The sequence below is a fragment of the Chelonoidis abingdonii genome, chromosome 2 (genome assembly GCF_003597395.2).
Source record: "Chelonoidis abingdonii isolate Lonesome George chromosome 2, CheloAbing_2.0, whole genome shotgun sequence".
In the NCBI taxonomy this organism is placed as follows: Eukaryota; Metazoa; Chordata; order Testudines; family Testudinidae; genus Chelonoidis; species Chelonoidis abingdonii.
The window spans coordinates 78,648,280-78,673,478 of record NC_133770.1 but is presented as its reverse complement, the minus strand read 5'-3'; the positions used below and the strand labels follow the sequence as shown (position 1 = coordinate 78,673,478).

The 25,199-nt window shown below is 40.5% G+C and overlaps 1 protein-coding gene across 7 annotated transcripts in view; it reads right to left on the bottom strand.

Annotated features, from left to right (window-relative positions):
• Positions 1–1,089: 1,089 nt before the first annotated feature.
• RBMS3 (RNA binding motif single stranded interacting protein 3) overlaps positions 1,090–25,199 on the bottom strand; it is a 1,007,942-nt gene continuing 983,832 nt past the window's right edge. For 3 of the 7 annotated variants that reach the window (XM_075062476.1, XM_075062479.1, XM_075062480.1), the window contains 3 exons: positions 13,308–13,388; positions 10,823–10,950; positions 1,090–6,500 (listed from right to left, as the gene is read on the bottom strand). In XM_075062476.1, coding sequence (XP_074918577.1) covers positions 6,494–6,500; positions 10,823–10,950; positions 13,308–13,388 — 216 coding nt within the window. In that variant the 3' untranslated portion in view covers positions 1,090–6,493. Of the gene's footprint in view, positions 6,501–10,818; positions 10,951–12,756; positions 12,858–13,307; positions 13,389–25,199 lie in introns of those variants that run through there. The other 4 variants (XM_075062478.1, XM_032790017.2, XM_075062481.1 and 1 more) reach the window with 2 other exon arrangements.

Genomic DNA, 25,199 nt, shown 5'->3' with positions numbered 1-25,199 from the left:
GACGAGCAGGTAAGTCTCTAGTCAGTGTTTTTTAAAAAAGCTAAAACATTATCTAACATAAACCTTAGAAACAGAGGGAATGGTCTAATCAGTGGGGGGAGGGGGGAGGGAAGAGAGTGACCAGACAGCAAGTGTGAAAAATCGGGACAGGAGGTGTGGGGGTAATAGGAGCTTATATAAGACAAAGCCCCAAATATTGAGACTGTCCCTCCAAAATCAGGACATCTGGTCACCCTACAAGGGGAAGGGGATGAGGGGGTGGTGTCTGAGTGTAGAGAACATTAGTATTAACCACCAGGCCTCAGCATGAGAGAACCTTTCTATTCAATTCCACCTTCTAACACATGGGCAATTTTTGCTCCCAACATTAAGGAGAAACAACAATCTTGTCTCTCAGGAGATTCAATTCTTAAAACCACGTGACAAGGAGCTAGGCAAAGGAGAGCGAGCTGAAGTTCCCCTCTCATCTCAGCATATAACACAGCATTTCACAGGGCTTAATGCTTCAGGGAGCCGCTGTTGCAATGTGTCACAAGAACACGCAGCCACCCATTGCTTTTCTTTTATTTATTTTTTTATTGAAAGCGTCATCAAAGAAAACAGAAGTTTAAACCTAACATCCACTGATCTACAGAAAGCCCCACGAGTGGGAAAATGGCAGCTATGAGGATTGTGGTACAAATGGAAAATAAAAATTAAAAAAAGAAAGAAAATCATAGCAGTACAGCTTGTTCAGTGACAGTCTGAGATATCAGCACTATGATGCCCTTATAAATAAGATTCAGAATTGAATGGCTCACAGAGGTGCTTTGGTCAACAATATGGATACGGCAAGGTCTGTTTTAAAAAACCTCTGTTTCGTTTATGTGAAATGTTTTCATGATTGGAATTTGTCTATTTTAAAAGCTGCTTTAATTTTTCTTAAATGGAAGCTTTAATTGATTTTTAAATGGGGGAAAAAATGAAACGTTTCTGTATGAATTCTGGATGCTTCCTGGTTTCACAAGTTTTTCCTTAAAAAAGGGGGGGGGGAGAGAGAGGGGGATTTACTTATTTCCTGGGCAGCATCTTTAGTAATTTCTACAGCATCTTTACTAATACTTAGTTACACTGAACATCATGTTCTCCTCTCTAAGCTTCATTTTTGGAGTTTTTCAAAATATGTGACTGTAAAATCTGCCAGACATAAATATGTCACCCGAGAGACAGAAATCAACAGTCAAAAAATATAATTAATGCAACGGGCCCAGCTCTTAAGAGGTGCTGAACACATCACAGGATTTGGCCCTACGAGGAAAAATGGGTTTGTGGACCTGTCGATAGCTAACATTTTGCATTTTCTTACAAATTGTTATAAAAATGAAAGGAACTCAAATATCATGGGCATGGAATAAGAACAAGAACAACTGATTTAAACACAAGAGTTTTTCTCATCATTGGAAGTAAAAGCAACTTTTTTTGTACAGCTTTTGTCATCTTTTTCTGTTTAACAAAGAAGACATTCATAACGAGGAGATTAATGGTCTCTTCTGCATTCTCTGAGGCATGACGAAGAGTCTCACAGGTGCCTACAGCATTCCAGTCTACTTGGATGATATGACCGAAGTGGAAGGCGAGTGTTTCTTCTGAGAGAAAAATAACTCCCTCCCTCACTGACTCACACTCCACGTTTGCTGCTTGAGGATTCCAGAAATCCACTTTGTTGAGGAATATAAAAAGTCTGCTGCTGATTCAACCCTTCTTCTGCTAATGTTTGTGCATGATTGTGTGTTTGCATGTATCAGAAATGAAAGGAATCACCACTATTGGAGAGAAAAGAAATGCCATCAAACAGAAAAGACAGGTTCACTGGAATAGTCAGCGTGTTTCTGTTTGCTTTTGAATTTCCATCACACCGTTAGTATTTCCTCAGTTCAGGTGGGCTTCCTAGAAAATCTCTAAAATCCTTTGCCCCAGGGTACTTCTTTTGCATCAAGACCAATTTCATGTTAAATAAAGTTCTGAAAAGAAATCTTAGCTGTGTGGGGGTCATACATAACTATCTTCTACTACCACATTTGGTCTCATCACTAAAAGTGGATTGATTCATTACTTTAAGCCCATTATCACTTTTTCGCATGACTCTTACCATAGGTACAGTTCAGTGAGTGAGTCTCCTTAAACCTGTTTCACTCATGTCAAGCTCAGCATTAAAATGAAGAGGCTGACTGATAAGCACCATCAAACTTAAAATTATGAACCAAGGCAGCTTGTTATACATTAAGTATTAATCTCATCCTTCAGTACCATAGACAACATAATATAGATCAAAATACTATGACATATTAAAAATAAACTTTATTACAATGCAGGCTTCCTCAAATTTGCTGAATTTTGGTACACACACATACATAAATAATACCCTTCATTTGATTTTTACTCAAGTAAAAATCCATTTTACTGCTTAATCCCATTGCAGAATCCCTCACTTTCCTGATCACCATTTGTCATCTTCCACAGTTGTGCATGCAGCCACAGCAGAAGATAACACAACATGATGAAATTGCTCTAAAATAAATCTAGTTCTGCATTACATTGGATGTCTGAACTATCATGTAAAGACAGTCTAAACCCCTTGGCAAACAGAACCATACAAGTATTCATCCACTAGGGACATTTCAAGAGTCCATTTCAGTGGAAGGGAAGACGAGGGCAACCAAAATTCTAGGCCTGACTGTCACAGGTGACCAGTGCTAACAAAATCAGCAATAGAGCCAGATAGGAAGAGGGCTCCCTAAGCATTTTAGTTCACTTGGGACAATAAGACTTTTCAGTGCCCTGAATTAGGCTCTGGATATGTCACTAGCAACTCCAAATACAATATATTATACCGTATTTAGTTGCATCACACCAATTAACTTTCAATCGTCAGTGACAACTACGTATTCCGAATTTCCCAGCGTATTTCTGACACCTCTCATTGTCATTTATTTGAAAAGGAAAAAAAAAGTCTAAAATTTGACTATTTACAAGAGTTCAGATGTGATGGAAAGTACATATGCAGCTCAGCTTATGGATTTGATTTTATTTCCAGACACTTGGGTTAGGCACCATTGCCTTAGACTTCTGGAGTAGTTTCTGCAACTTTTCAGGAACTCTCCTGATATTTAAGGCTAAATTGGCATGACATAGGTACTGAATGTACAAATTCAGCACTTAAAAAAAAAAGCCACTAAGAACCTTGTCAGCCAGAACATGAAGGAAATCAGCTTCAGTTTTTTGAAGCAATTGGGTATCTCTGTTATGATGATACCTAAAGGGCAGATAGGTGTGCTGCATTCAGTAGATTTCATCTGTATTCTTTTACTTCACCTTTGATTCTTACAAATAAGGATTCCCATCTCAGCATTTTCTGAATTTTGAATATGTTATTTCTTACCTGCTGATATATAACTGTTTACAGCTGATGAACTACCAATTAATCAATACTGGGATCAATAAAATAAGATAATTAATTGGATTTATAGGACCCTTTGCCTTTCTTTTTCTTCTTCCCCTTTTTTGGTTTTTAAACAATGTTAAACGTTGTAGCATGGCAAAAAGTTAAACAATTCTAATACAGAATGTACTTATAACAGTTTAAAGTGACAGGCATCCTGATACCTCTTTGCCTGACTGGCTTAATTAAAAAAACACTGAGATTGTTTTACTTTATTTGCTCAAAATAATGATAAAAATGTTTCTGAATGTATAAATAAAGCAGCAGAGTTCTGAATAGAAACAGGAAGGTACCTCAGCATATTCATCAGCCACATGGTAGCTACCTTGTAGCCTCATTGTTGATAGTAAATGAGACCTTTTTGTGTGTCACATTAGAATTTGTACAGAAACAGAACAACATGTATTTATTTCATATTCAACTCAGTGGTGCCTGGGGATCTCTAGTTATACAAAGAGTTCACACACAGAGTGTAAAAAGGAAGAAAATAAGGCTAGCTTGATTTTTCCCATAACTTTTGCAAGGACAAAACTTGACTGTCATTCACAAAAAGAAAGCAGTAATGAGGAAGCACGTGGAACAGAAAGGAAGAAGCTAGAGGTCTTTCTGTAAGATGGAAACACGACTTTCTTTCCCCCCACATGTTACCGTGGGCCAGATTTTTAAAAGTCCTGAATAACCACAACTCCAGGTGGAGTCAACAGGAGCTGGGAATACTTTAGCCCTTCTGAAAACCAGGCTCTGTAGCGATGGCAGTTAACCAGATAAGATCCCATCCCTCTCTTTCACATGTTGCATATATAGCAGCCATTTGCTTGGGTAACCCACCCCTTCCCACACCCCACTACATTACAAAATAAGGTATTGATTTAGTAATTCTAAAAAAATACGTGATTTAAAAAAATCTGTTAAACCTCAGATATTGTTTAGTCAGGGTGGCTAAATCAGACTGATCCAGTATAAATATGCTTTAATTTTTTTTTAATGGATACCCTGTTTTTAATGTACCACAGTGAATGTGGTGAAGCGTCCCCTTTTTCTTTGATGGACGAAAGTTTTCAGTTGTTTGATTTAGTTTATAGGCTGCTTTTCTTTGCTCTTTCTGCCTTAAGAAAGAAAACCACGCGTCTTGTTCTGACTTCGTTCACCCCTTGTTTGTTTGGAAAAAGCAAGGATTTTAATCAGGATTTCTCTGTGCAATAGTTGTTATTCCTAAAATAGATTTCAACTGACTCAATTTATTTACCATTGTCTTTTGACTAATCGTACCAATTAGTGATTGTCAGCCAATGTATTAAGACAACAGAAATCATAGGTGAGAAAAGTAATTTTTAACTTCCTGCCTCCTTGAGCATGCAAAAGTGAGTAATTTTTAACTTTCTGCGTGTATGGGAGAGCTAAAATGAGAATAGAGATTAAGTTTGCTTTCTCTGGCATCTAATAGGTGACTCAAATGCATCACTGAAAAACTTCAGTACAGAATCAAGGTGACTATACATGTTGCAAGATGACAAAGACTGAGGTGAGGAAATGAACCTGTAGGATACTGGAATTCAGAAGGAAGACTGTAGTTTCCGTAGAAATACAAAAGACCAGGCAAGGTAACAGAAAACTTGTAAAAATTAAAGCCCATTTGGATAGTCGGTAACCCAGATCTCCTCATACTCTGAAATGATGCAAAACACAGGAGGTACAAGCTTCTAGTACCAACTGCTCTGAAATGATCATTATAAACATATGCAGTAAGTAAAAAACCAGTGGAAGATAGTTTAAACAAACAAGAAAGTAAGAACTGGTCCGGCCATGTAGGTCAAATAAAGATAAAAAAAGAAAAAACCTCTATCTCCTGGACTGTGTTAGGGTGTCACTTCATCTTTGGTATAAAATAGGCCATCCATAGGCTGCATTTGATCACAACTAGGAAAGACTACAGAAATTGTCAACAATTTCTTCTATCTATTGCTTTTTTGCACATTTTTTTGACCATAAGCTCCTATCTACTTAAGTTTTTTTAAATGCTCTTAAGCTAGGTTTTTGCAATGTGACAAGCAAAGCAGACTAAAAACTTCTTAAAGCTCATAAAAAAGATTGCAGATAAAAAGCACTAATGCTTTTGCTAGCGATCACACTTTGAAAATTAAAAAAAATCTGCATTCTGCAAGAAAAAAACCCTGCATTCTTTATAATGCAGTTATTTTTTTCTCAATTCAATAACTTTACTGTAAAATGCTTTAGCCTTCTAGAATTTTTTTCTGTCAATACTTAAGACAAAGTTCATAAAAGTTCCAGCATTTTTCCAATCCTTACAGTTGCCACAGTTCCTTTATCAACAAGTTTTCTCCAAAAGAAGAAAAGCATTTTCTTTTAAACTGTACAGTTTTTTGTTGTTCACCCCAAAATCTCAGTCTGTTAAACTTCTGCACCAGCTGAAACCAGTGTGAGCAAGTTTCAATTCTTTTTCGTTTTTTCTACTAAGACATTGACAGCTTGCCTTGAGAGCCTCTGACGTCCTTAAAATTAAGGCAATTAAGATTCAAGATAAACCTTACCTAAACATTTCTAAAAAAAACCCCCAAACAAAAACACACTAGATTGAAAACAAGAAAAAATGTAGACAAAAAAAGTAGCTTAATTTTTGAGGAAGACAATTAGTTTTCTTGTCAACTTGCTCCCTCTTGACATCCTCAGTTTTGATGTTTAAAAAAAAAAATCTAGTTACACCTACAGGTAAATTCTGAATTCAAATGTTCGTCCTGATGAAATGTCAACTCAGTGTTTTTCCTCTGGGTCTTTTCTTTAATTAAAAAAAATATAGCAAAAATAAAACTGTCAGACTACATGACGGAACCATTTGCACAGCACATAAAAACACAGTTGTGTTTTCATTGGGAAAGTAGAAAATTAAAAAAAAAAAAGCATTCATTTGATGCCTGTGCAAACTGGAAGCCAACTTCTTGTTCAATGAAGTTTCTCCATTCAAGGCAAAGATTTCAGACCGACATTCTTCAGTCCTGTTTATTGTCTGTGAAAACAATTGTATTAAAGTGGTCATTAAGTCAAAGCAACTTTGAAATAGGTTCCTGTCCTTTTTTCCACCCAATTTCCTTTAAAAGGTATCCAAGCAAAACTAACTTTGCAGCTGTTTAAATATGATACAGCCTCTAAACTGAAAATAGTGAGGCCAAAGCAGAGAAATTCTACTTTACAGGCATTCCTACTCAGTGCAGAAGGATTTTTACTCTTATTAATGCTATGGTTTATGCATAGTCCAGCACATTGAAACGAGACTATATGTATTTACATAACTTTAAAGCTTTAATGTTATGTAAACACTTCAAGGGTAATAATGTATGAGAGAGAACTCTCTTTATATTATTAAGTGGCACCAGTTATTTTGGACACTAGTATTAAAATGAAGGCTAAACTTAAAATAAAAGGATAAATTCAACTTGCAAATAAGAAAACATTTTCTGATTGTAAGAATAACTGGACAGTGGAACAGTTTGCCTAATGAGCCAGTTATGGCCGATTCAGTAGAAACATTCATGCTGATAATAAATAAAAGTATATAGAAACTGTAGAAAGTACATGTACAGTCTTTCCAATTTAACGCAGGGGACATGGTCTAGATGACCAATATTACTGCATCATTAAGGCAAAACAATTCAGGAATGTTTTTGAATGTTCCTAAAATGGAAGCAGCATCACAAAAATGTAATCTTGCCACCATAGTATGATATTTCTGTGGAGGTGGAGCTACTGTTGACAAATGTTGTCTATTACCAGATCATCTATAATGCTATAGTTAAGGGATGGTTATTGATGCTCTTTTAAGCCTCCACATTTAGGAGTTTACAGCTCTTCTGTAAAACTCCTCTCCAGGTGGAAACTCAACATAAGAAAAGCCAATAGTTTTCCTTTTGCCAAATTTTAAAATATTCAGTTGGGATTTTTTGTTGTTGTTGTTGCTGTTTTAACTCAGTATATATATTTTTAAAAGAAAAGAATCAGAATGCTTTCCCATATAGCTCCCTTTCTGGGACTATGTCATTACATGAAATAATTACAGTATTTTCCAAACAAAGAACAGACATTTTCAGATAGTGATGGTAGAATGTCAGATTTGTCTATTTCCTTACGGATTTTCCAAAGCATTGACCTACTCAGATATTTGTTGGCATTCTGTACCTGTTTACTTAGGGGGCAACTGGAGGCAACCACTCTTAGTAGGGTCCTTGCTACTTGTCAGGAGGATGGAAACTGTGAGTGGATCTGAGAAATCTCCTACTATACTTCAGAGAAGGCTCCACAAACATCACCCTCACACAAAGACTTAGTGGTTCCTGAGAGGAAGCAACCCAAATCACTGATTTGTACATCCTGTCTCCTACTCCACCAGAGGAGTTCCTTACCTGTGCCAATGAGCTCCACACTTTACAAGCTGACCAACATTTATGCACTTAGGTCCAAAGTTTTTGCCACTGAGTTTTCAGCGTTCTCAGCTAACTCATAGTTTGTGTTCGGAGTTAGCCCTGGTGTAAGGGGAAACCCATTTCACAGGAGTGTTATGTTTGTCTTTGTATGCTTGTTTGCATTGTGGTTGTTTGGCCATCCTTTTTCTTCTAGAATTTCTTGAGTTCAGGTTTTTCTTCCCCAAGCCATTCAGGTTGGACTGCCCACCTTCTGTGATTTTACTGCCTATCCGAGGGTGTTATCTGGATTGTCGGCATTGCTATCATTAGTGTAAGCGACTTATTGTGTGTTTCCCTGGAAAGTTTCTTGTGGGACCTAAAATCTGTAATCAAAAAAGAGTTTCTCCCAGGTAGAAACATCATGCATTCTTTAATCTAGTACTGGATTTATCTTCCCAGAAAACCCAAAAATCTTTCTTTCCTACTTAAAGCCTGAGAGCTGCTGTCCAGCAAACAGACCTTTGCCCACAGGCAAGAGGGTGGAGTTCCTGAGACAAAAGAGTTCGCTCTAACTTCACTTTCAAGATTTCACATTTGTATATGTTAATTTATAAGAAGATTTGAAGGGGACAGAGATTCCTTTGGTCTAAAATGACTGAGGTACCCTCCTAATGAAGTGGAGTATTCTGCTCAGAGCCGAAGGATAGAGAGCCAAATTCATCCATTGTATAATTTGCTCACATTACTGGATTTATGCTGGGGAATATTTGACTAGTGTATCAGCCTTAAATTTGAATGCACTAAGATGAAATCACTATTAAAAACCAGTCTAACAGGGTAAATGAAAGAATATCTTTCCCGGCCAAGAAAGAGAAAAATTTTCACCAGTTGTCTAGTTTACACTTACCTACAAGGCCAATACAAAATCTTTATCACATCCAGTTCAATTTCAAGATATTCTTATCTATTTGTTGGTTGTTATTTTCTGGTTAGTTCACAGAAAGATACATATAATTAAAGAAGTGATTATAACATCCCTCCCATGAGCTTCTAGACAATTCTTTTGTAAGTTTTGCATGCTCCCTTGGTTATAAATGATTAGAATCAGCATCTAATCAGGTTAATTACTTGCTCTCTGCCACAATGGAAATTATTGTTGTATACTGGGCATCATGTTCATTATTGCTAAATGTGCTTTTAAATTGAAAAAATATATTTATTCAATATGATCTTTTGTAACTGGTGCATTTGAAAAATATTTTAACTTTTTTTTTTTTTTAACTAGAAATTGCATACACTCTTTTTGTATCAATCACCTCACAAGTCTTGGTATTTGTAACCACAATTTGCAGACACAGAAACAGCTGGCATGTTTCAGCAAAAAAACAGAAAAACAAAACAAAAACATAAGAACAGCATCTGCTACATTAGTCATGCAATAGCTGAGTATGTGAGATGAGGGATATTCTCAGAGAAGGTAGGAATTTTACAGTGGAAAAATCCAGCAGTCATTTTGAAAAAGGGCTACAATCTTTGCAATATAGGCACAAGCCCTGCAGAAACTTTCCCCAGCTACATGTTGGGGGCTTCTGAACTTAAGTCTTTTTGCTTTTAGACTTAAGGGAAAGCGAATTGGAAAATGAGAATGATTAGAAGACAATGATCCCTTCAGAACACAATGATCAGACCAGGCAACCAGCACGGAATTGTCATGTATATTTTTCTCTTGGCCCATTATATTCTCTAAGTAAGTTGCCATTATTTATTTTTATAGGTATTAAAGAAAATGATGGCAGAACAGGTACACAAACACATTGTGCCTCTGAGTACATCAGATATACAGAGAAGAGGTGTGTGATTGGCTCCATCCATAAAATACATACTGGGCCAAATTCTGCAGCAATAAACAATACTGATGATGTAAGCTATCCATTGAGTACATGTATGTTGGCCAAACGGTGGGTATAGCTTGCACCAGTTTGGCATTCAGTTGGTGTGAAAAACAAGTGCAACTTAATGCTGAGGGATCAAAAAGGCAGGTGAAGTAACCAACTAGATGGATATGTTTCTGTTCTGTTTCATTTCTTTACTGTGCCTATCGCCATGGTATCTGAGTACCTTCCCATGATGCATTAAACAGGGTCCAGCATATGTCACGTGAGGATCCTTCTTCATTTCATTCTCCTGGCTTAAAGCTGTGTGTGAATGGTTTTTTTTTGTGTGTGATGTGCTATGTACTTTCATTGGAAGGCCAAGGCAAAAGAGAGACCTCTGCACTTGGTACAGGGGTTTGGTATGGTTCATAATAATTTATGCTCTGTCTTCTGCACAAATAACCTCTCCCTTCTGAGTAACAATTCCACTGTGGCACCGGAGCAGAAGACATGAGGGCTGTTTTGTTTCTAGAACATGGGGAGAACTTGGCTCAACCATTAAGTGTGTTGAAAATAAGGTTGAACTTTGAACTTATGGTATTATTCTATGGGAGCAAATGCAGTGAGCAGAGGTCAGGGGTAAGATAAAACAGCCCCCTTACCTTTTCTTGAGGTTGTCTTTCCCGCAGCACCCCTTTCTTCTCTCTCAAAGTGCAAGTGACACTAGTTTTGCACACCCGCTGGATGCCATTTATACTACTTTGTGTCAGTTACATTCACATCCTGAAAAACTAATCACCAGATGTGGAACTTACTGCTCCATTGACATCACTGGGGAATTTGACCAAAAGTTGTAGCCTCTTAAGACCTGTTTGGGATTTTGCCCAGTATGCTGATTGCTGAGCCAATGTCTAGTGTAAAACCAGAGCAACTCCACTGAATTCAGTAGAGCTACTCTGAATTTATATTATCAAAATTGAGAGCAGAACCGGGATCTCTGTATTCCAAACACAATATCATATATGGCCCTACCAGTGACTAATCAGAGTCTTACTTACTTAGACTGTTGGTAAGAATATGCAGGTGCATGTTCACTGGATGTTTCCACTGTCATCTGTTGCTGTTGACCACTGGCTTCCTGTGATGAAGATGCTACTGTCTGCGGAGAAGTATCAGCAACAACACCCTATGGAAGCAAACAGGGACACAAAGGTCTTACTGATATTAATCACATGAAGGCGTTCAGCACCATCTCAGCACTTCTTTATTTCTGTGTATCGGTACCATTGGTTTGCATTGTTGAGAGTGTCTGGAACAGCAGAAACCACATGCTGACATGACATAAATGCTATCAATTTACAAGGAGATCTGGCCTGGCAATGAGAAGCAGCCTCAATTCACAGAGTACCTGGAGCACTGTGCTCTAACATGCAATGGTGAAAAATATCTACACATTATGGGGGAAATCCCAGCCTTGCTGAAGTCACAACGTTTCCATTGATTTCAGTGGAACTAAGATTTTACCCTGTATATGTTATTTTTATTACATGGTTGATCTGCTTTTTTTACCTCACTTACACTGACTTTATCTTGGTCTAACATTGACTTCTGATTTACACTGGTGTGAGAACAGAACCAAGTCCCATAGGATTTTGCAATATATTGTGCTGTAACACACATGGTGCAGACACTGTAGCATGCTTCAAACAATAGTGTATTTGCATTGATGTAGTGTTTTTATTTAGAGTGTTTTCCCTTTTAAAATAAATTTAAGACAAACAAAAGATTTTACCTAATAGGACATTGCAGGAATGAGGCTTTGAGGCATGTATGTGTGTATGTATTCGACATTATATGCATTTGACTTGAAAACCTGCAATTACAATTATTTCATTGATAATTTTGTTTCTCCTATTTTGGCATTTTTTAGTTTTTTACATTTCTATTGAAATTAGCCATATTCTGTTTACTTCTGTGCTTGTGTGCATCAACCACACCAATGATACCAGCAGTGCTCTTCTGGGAATGGAATGTAGTAGTAGATTGCACTCTGCAGAGCCAGGAGAGGGAGCACAAAGCACTCAATTTTATTGTTATCTGAGTCCTATATAAACAATGGGTGGTACATTTTAAATCTCTGTGACAAAGTGGTCAATTTCTTTTTCAAAGCTTCCTAAAGTCTACTGCCTGACATGCTGACCAAGACTAGCTTATTGTTTCCTTGTAACCACCTGTCTATCTGCATCCATCTGTTGTCTCTTGCCTTAGATTTAAACTGTAAACTCTTTGGGGCAGGGAACAGCTTTTTGTTCTGTTTGTACACCACCTAGCACAATGGGGCGCTCACCCATGACTAGGTGCTATGGTAATATAACAAAACAATAATTGCCAGATTATCGCAAATGTTACGGTAGGTCTTCTGCGTCGTTCCTTTAATAATTAATGAAGGCTATTCAAAGTAGTCATGATATATTTACAGCAAAATCTGATTTAGGGTGAAACTGATGCAATGAAGATTTAAATAAGACCAGCTGAATATGACCAAAAAAAAAAAAAAATAAAAATAAACCAAACCCACCAGTAGGGGTCTTTCCTACCAGGTGGTAGATCATTTGGGATTCAGAGAATTTGCAGCCATGGAGACTGGGAAAACTATGGTGGATCCACTTGACTGCAGGCAGAGAAGTGCCAAAATAACAGCTCAAAGAACATCCTCAACTGACCAACCCATGGAGCAGAAATAGCCTCAACTCCAGAGGACAGACAGCTGAAGACTAAAGTATTGAGACAATAATGCCCCTCACATTATCAAAAAGTAGGGGAGAAGAGGTTAAAAACAGAGAGAAGAATACAAATTTAAGAGTAACAGCATCTTTATTTCCCAAAGCCTCCCTCTTGTTGTGTCAGATGCCCTTATGAAGATGCACAGCAGTGGAGTTTGGGCTGAAGTGCTCCAGGCAACTTGTGCTCTACAGGGTTGAGTAAATACTTACTCATTAGAATGTCATCAGCATGACTCAGCCCCAAGGAGGGAGAGAGCGAATCCTTCCTCAAGGATGAAAAAGCACTCAGTCAGTGCAGCATCCTCCACGTCTGTATGTACAAGAGGAAGGTTTCCATTGCTCAATCACTTTTTCTGGTTGCTGCATGTTTTCAGCAGTTACCTACACTCACTAAGGACTGCATCAAACCCTCTTGCCATGTCTCTTCTGGAATCTCTTTGGGTTTGTGGTTTGCTGGTTGGTTTTGTTTTCCTGCATTTTCCCATCTCCCTCCCAAATACATGAAACATCAAGAATGGTTTATTCCATTTCCTATGCACAGCAAAACAAATGCAAAAACAAGAGCATTTGCAGATCTTCAAAAAAAAAAAAAAAAGAAAAAAAAAGCAATTTGAAGTGCAATCGCAAATCTAAGAGCAGCGTAAGGTCTGTTTTGGTAAAGCAACATTTGACCCTTCTTGATATACAACAGGTTCAATGACGAATAGGTTTGTGATTTGTCACCCCTTCACCCTACTTGCATGAATGGAGGTAAACTTACTTCAATGGGGACAGCTGTTGCAGGCACAGGAGTGTACTGGGGAATGTAGGTCCCTTGCATAGGTGCAGCAGCAGTCATATACTAGAATAAGTCAAAGGCACATGTATATTAGAAATAGAAAGCCACAATGCAACTACAGAAGACTGTATTAGAAGCATTATATAGATTTGGTTACAGTACAGAATGTATTGGTACACCACACCATTATTTTTTGCTAATAATTTTACTTAATGGGAGGAATTGGCCATTAAAATCATACATCCTGACCTGCTTAGTGATGGCACATATGACTGAAAGCAACACCAAGAGATCATAGTATACAGTGCTGATGGGTTTAGATTTTATTATTTTGTCATATGCTTTATAACTGGAGAGAGTTCTATTTCTACATCTGAAAAAAATACCAAGGAGACACAATAACATCATGCACACAGTGATTACGTAGAAAAGTCTAAGAAAGCTCTTGGAATTCACATTTTTAAATGATACCTAGAAAAATAACAAACTTCGGGCTGAAATTAGTGTACTTCTTCCACACTACTCTAACCCTGAACATGGGAACAATCACGTCTGTGGGGATATGAAGATCAGGCAAGAACAGATATCTGAGAGTTTCTGCTTTTTGTACTTAGGGGCACTAACTGAATTTCCTTCTACTTATGAATTCTTTTTAATATTTTTGAAGCCTTTTTAAATATCACAAAACTTTGCCAAATTATTATTCTGTCAACAAACAGTACTAGCTTCTTCTAAGATATTCTCTCGCCCAAGCACTACAGGAAACCAGTCCTTAATTATGAGTGGATGCGAATTTCACCATTGGTATAGCATTATTCTCTTCATGCACAGTATTGCTTAAACAGTTCTTGGCTGAATGCAACAGATTGTTCAAATGCTTTAATGTCGTATAAGTACTGAGTTGTCAGATCTAGACATTGTTCTTACCAGTCCTATCTGTGTACTTTGACAAAAATCACAGAGTATGCCCAATCTCATAATTGTCTGGAAGGCATCTCCAACATGTTGTCTTCAAAGACGCACCGAGATCTGAACCTACCCAGGATGTATTTGATGAATTTTAAAATGAGTTAAACATCGCTTGAGTTTTCTGGCTGAATTAGGAGGTGCTTGCAGGATTTTTTCCACTATTATTGTGAAATATACATTTCAAATGCTTTCTCAGCTGACCTTTAAATTAACTGTGTTGTTTGAAACGTCCACAGCAAAACTGCATTATACAAATGCAAAGAGGGGTGTAACCGATGCACTGCCCAAGAAATGTTTGGGGTGCAGAAATGGCATAGACAAGAATACTGAGGGCAAAATTCCACAGTCCTTGCTTAGGTAAAAGTGCGACTGACTTCAGTGGAAGTTTTGCCTATATAAAAACAGTGAGTAAGAAGTGCAGGATTTAGGCTCACATTAGTGGCACCATATTATATATTTGTAAGTAATTATAATGATGTTGTTGAAATTCACTGCATCTTCCTTGAATATGGCCAAAGAGACAGGAGTGTCACCCATCCATATTATGTCTGCCTCCAGCCACAACTTCCTGATGATACCGTTTTTGTTTCTCTTCAAAAAGATAATTATTACAGATTGAGGAGTTCAGTGTTTTCTTGGTCAGTGTTGATCAGCCAATGACATTTAAGCCAAATATCCCTGTTGTACTGCAGCATATAGTAGGGCTATTCTCTGGCCATTAACATTAGTCACGGATGAGAATATTATAAGAGTGAGAGTCCATTCAGGTTCTATTTCATTCAGTCTGCTTTGTAACGCTGCTGTCATCTGGTGCCATCCTGTATGCTAGACGGTATTCTTCCAAATTAATTGTTAGCTTTTACTTGAAGTGCTCACTCTCATTGTTCCACAAAGCCTGTTTTAAATTCTCATTGAAGTTTGTTTCTCTGAAGCAAATTATTCTTAAATTAAAAACATCTATATAAAGAAGAGAAAAAAAAGCAGTTCTAGGCAATGTTGTTTTCTTTTAAGTTCTTCCTGGAACCCAGTGGAAAAATCAGCATATGTGCTCTGAATCACTAGATGTGATTATCCCTATCGTCATCTTAGTTTGCACACAAATAAACACATAACTAAATAAAGTCTTATGAGACCCCACAAAATTATTAAACCACTTTTAAAATCAGGCCACTTTATTTGTTTCAATATCCTTCAGCGGTGAGTTCCACAGGACAAGTATAGGAGCTGTGCATGAAATATTTACTTTTATTAGTTCTAAAGGCACTGCCCTTTGGAGTACAAGAGAATCCTAGTTCTGCCACTCACTCACTGAGTGATCTTAGGTAAGTTCCTTTGTCCCTCCATGTATCATTTTCTCCTTCTGTAAAACCTACTTTTCTTTTTTAAGTGCTTTGAATTCAATGGATAAAAGGGAAATTCACTAATGATTTAACTCCTCTGACAGAAATGGAGCTATACTGGCAGAAAATCTGCCCCCGTAAGTGCCAATCCTGCAAACAGATGCACCAATATATATCAGGGCGTGTCTGCACGGTGGAGGTAATGTACTTTCCAGGGGTGCAGTTTCTAAAGTGCACTAACGTGTTGCTCATTAACTGGCCCATAAAGATCCTGCTGGCTTATACTAATAGTTCCCTAACGTGCTTTAACATAGTACTGTTTTAAATGGTACTAAATTAAAGCACAGCAGGGGACATTTAGTGCGCACCAGCAAGGTCTTCATCACAGCCCCATAGTGCACATTGCTGCTCCGTGTACTCTGACTCTTCGATTGCTGCTCATCTATTAGCCCATCACCACACACATTCACCAGAACCATCAGCTATCTCAGTTACTTACATGGCACCCCTTGCCAGAGTATCTGAGCACCTCATAATCTTTAATCTATATGTCCTCACAATAGCCCTGTGAGGTGGGGAAGTGTCATTAACCCCATTTTACAGATGGGGAACAGACATACACTAAATTTGTGCCAGAGAACAGAAATAAACTTGAGTCTCCTGAGACCCAGGTTAGTACCAGAACCACAGGACCATACTTTCTCTCATCAAGGATCCCATGTGGACCCCTTAATGCCCATGCGCAGTCCAACTGCTTTCCATAGGACTCTGTGGAGGTGTTAGGGTCCACACTGGTGGATCTGTTTTCCAGACTGGAGATGAAAGTAAGGACTGAGTGACTGTTTTTCTAATAGTATATGGGGAAAGGTCAAAAAGAGAAACTGATCAATTTTTTCTATGCCCACCATCCTTGGGGTTACCGCAATCAAGGCCACCCTGATTTCTCTCCTTTGTAAACTAGATAATCCCAACCACTTTAATTTCTTGTCATCTATGCTTTACAGTTGGTTCATCTTTGAAAGTGACTGTAAAATGGCACTGAGGAGATTTCATGTTGACTTTGTCTCAGTAATTTCCATACTAGGGGATGGACTGATCTCTTCCTGTATTGGGATGGGGCCTCAGCTCTCTCTGACACATCATCTGCTTCTTTCCCTGAACCTTACAGAGTGTAGTGGGGTAACAGGTGGGCTCAGACTAGTGCTAGCTACCTTGGGGAGTGAGGAGAGGTGGAGTACAAAACTTCCTTCCCTCCAGCCTCACAGAAATTCTGAAGAAAAATGGAAACTGTATTATCTTCTCTGCTGAAATTCATGTATGGTAAGGATTCTGCATTCTGCATGTATGGTAAGGATTCTGTTCCTGGAGGTAGCCGTGGCTCAAGGGAACCCCCATAGTGGTCCAGCTCCACTGGGTTTCTAGAGACCAGAGCTATATCAGAGTCACAGGGCCTCAATGTAGCTGGTTTCCCCTGGGTCCCAGGAAATTATGCACAGTATTGCTTAAGCAGTTCTTGGCTGAATGCAACAGATTGTTCAAATGCTTAAATGTCATATGAGTATTGAGTTGTCAGATCTAGACGTTGTTCTTACCAGTCCTATCTGTGTACTTTGACAAAAATCACAGAGTATGCCCAATCTCACACTTGTCTGGAGGACCCTCCAATATGTTGTCTTCGAAGATGCACTGGATTCCTATTCCCAAATTATGCTCTGATGTGGGGGAAACCTCTGCTAGGAGATCCACCCAGAGATTTCCTTTACTTAAGGCCACTCTCACATATTTTACTGCAGGGAGTGGGATGTAAGTGTGAGATACACACACACATTTGCTCAGCTTACAAGTAAACAGACGACTTAACTAAAAGGAAAATGAAGTTTCATTGCTGCCAAATGGGATCTGGAATTGAACGGTGCTCCTTTTTTTCTCACATGCCATCATCAGAGATGGAGATTCTGCAATTGGAATGTAGTTAGTCTATTATGACTTGTGCATATGGAGCAGAATGGCTATCACTCACTCTCCCACACTGTATTGGCTTTTTGACAGCAAAATAAATAGCAATTCTAAGACACTGGGAACAATAGTGTCTGTTTGGCACAATCATTTTTCTGACTATAACTACACTTTAAAGATTGACAATTTCCACCAAGAAAAAGAAACAGCATTGGCAGTGCTGATGCTTCTGATTTCCCTTTAAACTGCTATTGTTTTCACATACTGTACCTAAAGCACCTTTGGTTTGTGCTCACAGTGTGCAATATTCTAGTGCAATGCACATCTTAGGATGTCTGACTGCTTAATTTCAAGTCTTGCTTATTACGGACACCAATTTAGCTTTTATTGATTCATCTCACTCTCTCTTCTAGTGTTTTTGTTTCTGTCTATCTGAGGACACAAAGTATAGAGGACAAAAAGTCACAGAAGTCTAACAAAATGTAAAGAAATAGATACCTTTTACACCACATAGTTTTACGACCTTTAAGACTGTTATCTATTGATTTGTTCAGAATGTTTGTAGGTCTAGCTGTTTCTTATTTTAAGATAGTATACTGCAAATAGAAGAAGCCTCTTGGGCATGAAGAGTTAACGCTCATGACCACAATAAGTCTCAGGATGTACTACATCATGAAAGCTGAATAGGGATGGATGACATAACAATACTGATCATATTTGCCTGGTTCAGACATCACAACTGGAAAATACCAATTAATATCTGTTTAATTATATGCTAGATATAGACTCTGAAACTTTTATTCATACTGAGTAATATTTGTTCATCTGAGTTGTCCTACTATGGTCAATGGGACTACTCACATGAATAAGTACTACCTAACATGAGTATGAGGTAGTACTTATTCATGTGGCCTTTAGATAGAAAAAGAAGTGTGAAAACCCACCTTGGTTCTTTCATAGCTGTGGGTCTGTTTTACAATTATTTAAGGATCGAAAAAATACAGTGAATCCTGTGACCATCTTTTCTCTCACTGTAACAATTTACATGCTCACCACAGTACTCAGATACTTTTCAGCTGAACTCAGAAACAAATGGAGGAACCTATTCTCATTCTGTTGAGCACTTACATGAGAACAGTTCTACTGAAGTACACTTAAATGGGACCACTTGTGTGAATAAATGCTAACCAGTGTGACTCATGTGAGCAAGGGTCCCACAGTTTCACTCTTAGTAATTATCTGTGCCGTGATGCAATCCACATCTTATGTGTGCTGGAGTACACGGATAATAGTTAGCATTTTAGGATTCACTGAATTAATGCCAACTCTTGCTTACGATCCAAGAAGTCTAGACACTGCATCAGCGATATAGCTACATGAAAACATTTGTATCGCTGGAGAAACTGATGAAAGTCACACTGTTGCTGGATATATTTTAACCATAAATTTCTCCCTCTGGGAAAAATAGCCTTCTTGACTTAGAATTCCCTCCCTGGCATGGTGGAAAAACAACAGATTCCCTGAATCTTGTGAATCTTGCTGGTTCAGGCTTTAACAAAACATAGAATAAAATGCCTTCTCTTCAGGACATTCTGCCCCTGGGTTCTACCTTCTCATTTGGGATTCCCAGTTCCCTGATGGATTCAAGTATTGCCCCACTGTGTTATTCCAGTCTATAATTCTGGCAAGATGGAGTTGTAGTTCAATGGAATACAGCTCCAGCAACCATAGCTTCTGACATAACATACAGAGACTTTCTGATTTTGGGGCTCAACTCTAGAAGCTCTATGGAGCTGGGGACTCTGTAATTTTTCTATGAGTTTTAGTGATAATTTTATAATTCCCTATTAAAAATATGTGAGAAACAAAAGTTATGATTTTTGCATATAGCCGTATTTCAATATTTTTCTCCACAGTTATAGTGGTCTTAAATACAATATGATTTTGTGACATAAAATTACCACAGGGCAGCCAAGAATAGCACCCTTCATTCCACAGATCTCGGTCACTGGGCTATCTCATTCATCGTTCAAGAAGAAACTAGAAATCTTTAGATTTCATCCCCCTCCCCTGGTGCTCCTTAACACAAGGGGATTTACAAACACCAACTATCACTTCCCTTTCAACCTTCCTAATGAGATATTACTGAATTCTCTGAGCAAGTTAGATGAAGGTAGAGAGAAGAATACTTCAGCAACTCTAGTTCCAAACTAATCTCCTTTTCTCTTCATGAGCTCTAAGTATCCTTCATAAATCTTTACTTTTGGAAAACAGAGCAATGAAAAAGTGTTAGAAGAATAGCACAAATGAGCTAAGAAGTCCCTTATATAATAAACCTTTTTAATTTCCCAAGCTCAGGCCTGCTACTAAAGCAGAGCGAGCAGGACTTTTCAGATAAAGGATATTTAATCCAAGTAGAAGTGAATTCAGCCAGATTGCCACATATAGCCATGAACAACACATTCACTTGCATATGAAGCACAGCATTTGTAAAAACTGCAGTAAATGTAAATGGCACCCAGGAATGTCTCTAGAAACTGATACGCCACATAAAAATTGACACACATTCTCGCCACTGTGACAAAGTTCCTCCTCTACCTTGGTGGATCCTGTGCTTATTGGCAGATTTGCTCACCTCAGTGATCTTCCCCACAGTCTGGATCAACTCCTCCTGTGTCTGATCAGGAGTTGGGAGGTTTTTGGGGGGAACCCCGGGCCCGCCCTCTACTCTGGGTTCTAGCCCGAGGCCCTGTGGATCTGCAGCTGTTCTATAGTGCCTTTTGTAACAGACTGCATGACAGCTACAACTCCTGGGCTACTTCCCTATGGCCTGCCATCCAAACACCCTTCTTTATCCTCACCACAGGACCTTCCTTCCTGGTGTCTGTAACGCTTGTACCCTTAGTCTCGCAGCAGCACACCTCTCATCTCTCCTCCTTGTGCCTCTTGCTCCACTCTCACGTGCACTTCTCTCCTTTGGCTCCTCCCACCTGACTGGAGTGAGCCCTTTTTTAAACCCAGGTGCCCTGATTTTTTTTTACTTCTGTTTTTATTCCTCCCTTTTGGCCACTGGCACCCGATAGGGCCTCATTGTTTGTCTGGCCCCAGGGTTCGTGACGATTGTGTGATATGTCTCGGTTGTTCGATCTGGTTTTGTCGAGAACACTATCTTGTTCTGGAAGAATCATCTCAGCCTCCTCATTTTTCTGGTCTGGTGTTAAATCGGGAGACACTCTCACCTGTTTGGAAGGCTTGTTTTCCGCGGGTTAGTGTTTTATGGACAGTTATCCACGCCTCTTGGTGCATGCCAGGGGTTTTAGAAGGTTGATGTGATAAATCTGTTCTTGTTTTTCAGCGTCCTGGCTGCTGCACCTTGTAGGTTACTTCCCCACGGGTTCAACCACCTCATAGAGTCTTGCCATGGGCCAGAAGCTTGATTTCTGCCGTAGGTACCAACATCACCCGATCCTCTGGTTGGAAACTGTTGACTTTTGCCTGGCGATATGTATGGGTTCTCTGGCCTCCTGTGCCTTTCACAAATGTTCCATAATAGGGGTGACACGGGCTATCTGGTCTCTGCATCTGTATTACATGTTCTATTATATTCCTCCCCTCATTGGTTCCCTTCCCAGATCTCTTGGCAATACTAGTATGCCACAGGGGTGACGCTCGTATAATAACTCGAAGGGGGAAAACCCAGTTGAGGCCTGACGGTACCTTCCGGATAGCGAACATGAGATAGGGCAGTAGGATGTCCCAATCCTTCCGGCCCCGACTACCACCTTCATATCATAGCCTTGAGGGTTCGGTTAAAACTTTCTACCAACCTATCAGTCTGTGGAGGTAGACTGAAGTCTCAGGGTATGTATAATGAAGCAGCGTACAGAGGTCCTTCATTATCTGACATAAATGGGGTTCCTTGGTCTGTTAATATATCCCTTTGGAGTCTTCCACTGGGCAAAGATCCCTCAGAACTCTTTGGCTATCATTTAGAGGCTGTGTTCCACAGGGGAACGGCTTCTGGGTAGCGGAGTAGCATAGTCAAAAACAACAAGTATATATTGTGGCCCCGAGCTGTCTTCTCCAGGGTCCCACTAGGATCCATGCTATTCGCTCAAAGGGGACTTCTGTGATGGGAAGGGGTACTAAAGGTGCCCTCAGGTGGACGGGGGAGCGAGGGTGGCAGCACGACGACAGGAACGCACGGTAGCCGGTCCCGCCGAACTTCTTCATGTAACTCCAGGCCAGAAGAACATCGTAGGAACTCGTGCCAGGGTCTTCTCTACCCTCAAATGCCCCCCCAAAGAGATGACTATGAGCAAGACTTAATACAGCGTTCTGGTGTTTTTGAAGTACTAGGAACTGCTGTACACTTCTGCCCCAGTACTGGTGCAACCCGGTATATAAGAGATTCTCTTCATTATGAAGTAGGGTCCTGGTCCCTGGGTTTCCTCCCATGGGACATCCCATCGATTTCAGTACACCTCCTTCTAATGTTGTGTACCATTTGGGTCTTTGGCCTGGTCCCGTAACCAAAATTTCCTGTCCCGGGGCTAATCTGCCCAAGATCTAGGGGCCCAGTCTCTGTTGCCTCTACTGGTTCAGAAGCGTTAGGGTGGGGGTCAGACTCAGGTGCTTCTCCCTCCTGGGTGGCCTCCTTTTCAGCTGCTCGGGTCCGCCTACCTACAAGAGCGACCCGCTGGCTTTGAGCCAGTATTCAGGTTCCCAAGGCTTTAGCTGCCCTCCTTTCTCTTTTCGACTTTCTACCATGTCCGGGAATGGACAATAAATCTGGGGATATTTCAGAGAAGACAAGCGGTTGACAGTCTACTGTGAAGGCCTCACTAACTTCAGGGTTCCCCTTTTCCTCCAATCCTCCTACTGGGAGTAAGTTTCCAAACCCTTGGAAGTCCTTCCCTATGAGCACCAGGTATGGGAGTTTAGGGACTACACCTGCTGCTATCTCAGTAGTGTTCCCCTGAATCTCGAGTTTTACTGGGATGGTGGGGTAATAACCAACTGTTCCATGCACGCATGTTATCCCCGTACGCTAAGCCCGCAGCAGCTGACTACACTTCACAAGCTTCCCCAAGACAAGCGTGATAGCACTCCCCAAATCGACGAGTGCTGTGGTTTCCACCCCATTTAGTTTCACTGGTCTGGTGTACATATGTGGGGTTAGTGAGACCCGCACAAGGTGGATTAGGGAGCATGGGTCTGCCCAGGTCCCCAGGTTACACTGCATCGGCACCTCAGCATTGGGACACTGTGCAGCTATATGTCCCTACTCCCCACAGGCATAACATCTGTATGGAGCCCTAGACATTTCCCAGTCTCTTGGTTTGGGCAATCTAACATCATGATCCTCTTCTCTCTCTGTGCTCCGACTTTTTGTGGCCTCTGGTGGGCCTTCAGCCCCTCTCTTTTTCCACCTGGCCCTCCTGGTGACCCAGTCACCCGAGCTCTAGGGCTTGGTGCTGCTAGTTTAACCCGGGGTGCCTCTTCCTTAACTTGTCAGGTCAGCTCCTTCGCCGTCCTTCGCCTCTCTACCAGTGCAACAACCTCATCATAGGTGGAGGGTTCGTTCTGGCTTACTCAGGCACAGAGGTCTGGCGGTAGTCCCCTCATGTATCGGTCGATGACCAGAACCTCTAGTACCTCTTCTGGACTCCGGGACTCCGTTCGCAACCGTTTTCATGCGAGATGGATGAGGTCATACAATTGGGACCGTGGGCTTTTGTTTTCCTGGTACCTCCACTCGTGATACTGTTGGGCCCGCACTGCGGTCGTTACCAGATCTGGCCAGGATCTCTGCTTTCAGCTGGGAGTGGTCTGCTGCAGCCTCTTCAGGCAGATCATAGTAAGCCTTCTGGGTCTCCCCATACAGGAATGGGGCAAGGATGCCAGAACATCAATCTCGAGGCCAGGCCTCCTGTAGGCCAGAAGGCATGTCTCTACATCATCCTCCCACGTCATTTACTGCAACCAATGGCTGGCCCGTATGATCTGCGTCCCATCATGACCGCGGTTCAGCTCTGTAAGGGTCTTTACCTCGCTCACCAGTTCCCGCAACAAAGCCTGGTCTTGAGAAGCCTGGTCCATCGGCAGGCGATTAGTCTCTTGCTGCAGCCGCACTGCCTCCTGTTGGGCAGTTGCCTGGACACGGGTAGCCTCCTGCTGGACCGCCGTAGCTTGTATCAATGCCCGTACTAAGTCATCCATTGTGGTGAAAAAAAAATAAACCCTCTACCTTTTTATTTATTTTTTTAAAGCACCCTTCTTCTGCTGCGCTTTGAACTCCCAACCTCACTCCTGACACCAGTTGTGACAAAGTTCCTCCTCTACCTTGCTGGGTCCTGCACTTATTGGCAGATTTGCTCACCTCAGTGATCTTCCCCACAGTCTGGATCAATTCCTCCTGTGTCTGATCAGGAGTTGGGAGGTTTGGGGGGAATCCAGGCCCGCCTTCTACTCCGGGTTCCAGCCCAGGGCCCTGTGGATTGCAGCTGTCTATAGTGCCTTTTGTAACAGCTGCATGACAGCTACAACTCCCTGGGCTACTTCCCTATGGCCTCCTCCAAACACCTTCTCCTGGGCTATTTTTTCCCCATGGCCTCCTCCAGCAAACACCTTCTTTATCCTTCACCACAGGATGGAACCTTTCCTCGGTGTCTCTGATAAACTTGTACTATCAAACGCCATTCGCCGGACTTAGTCTCCAGGCGCACCTCCAGCACAGCAAGCGAGGACGACTCTCACTCTCCAGCAGCACACCCTCTCACTCTCAGCTCCTTGTGCCTCTTGCTCCCAGCTCCTCACACGCACTTGGCTCCTCCCCACTGACTGGAGTGAGCTCCTTTTTAAACCCAGGTGCCCTGATTAGCCTGCCTTGATTGGCTGCAGGTGATCTAATCAACCTGTCTGCCTTAATTGGTTCTAGCAAGTTCCTGACTACTCTAGTGCAGCCCCTGCTCTGGTCACTCAGGGAACAGAAAACTACTCACCCAGTGACCAGTATACTTGCCCTCTACCAGACTCCTGTAACCCACTGGTCTGGGTCTGTCACACCACTTTTAGGAATTGAAAGGATGGAAAAAAGAAGATTTGAACATTCAAAATCCTTTTCAGAGCACATATCAATTAACATACACACATACACAGAGGAAAAAACATCCAGGAAAATCCACCAGTGTTGTGGAAAAATATCCTGTTTCTTTATATCCAATCAAGACATTTCATAGGAACCATTCATACTTATGAAGTCATCATCATTCATATTATATTTAGGAGCCTACATATGGCTATGGGAACTTACAAGGGGCTTCCAAGTTTGAAAATGTTGGCTTATACTTTCAATGTATCTATTGTAACATTCCCTCCTGTGTCACAATCTCCATTCTGGGTAGTGAGCCTAGGTGACTGTGTAGATATGGAGACTGATTCTCCACTGCTGTGATGCACACGTGAATAGTTTCAGGATGTGAAAACTGCCTTTTTGCACAATCAAATTGTCTTAGAAGTTTGATGGATCAGTTTTCAAACACATAAGTATGGTCTGTAGCAATGTTTACATGGGAAGTTTCTGCGCAGCAAGCTGCTGAGCTGTAGA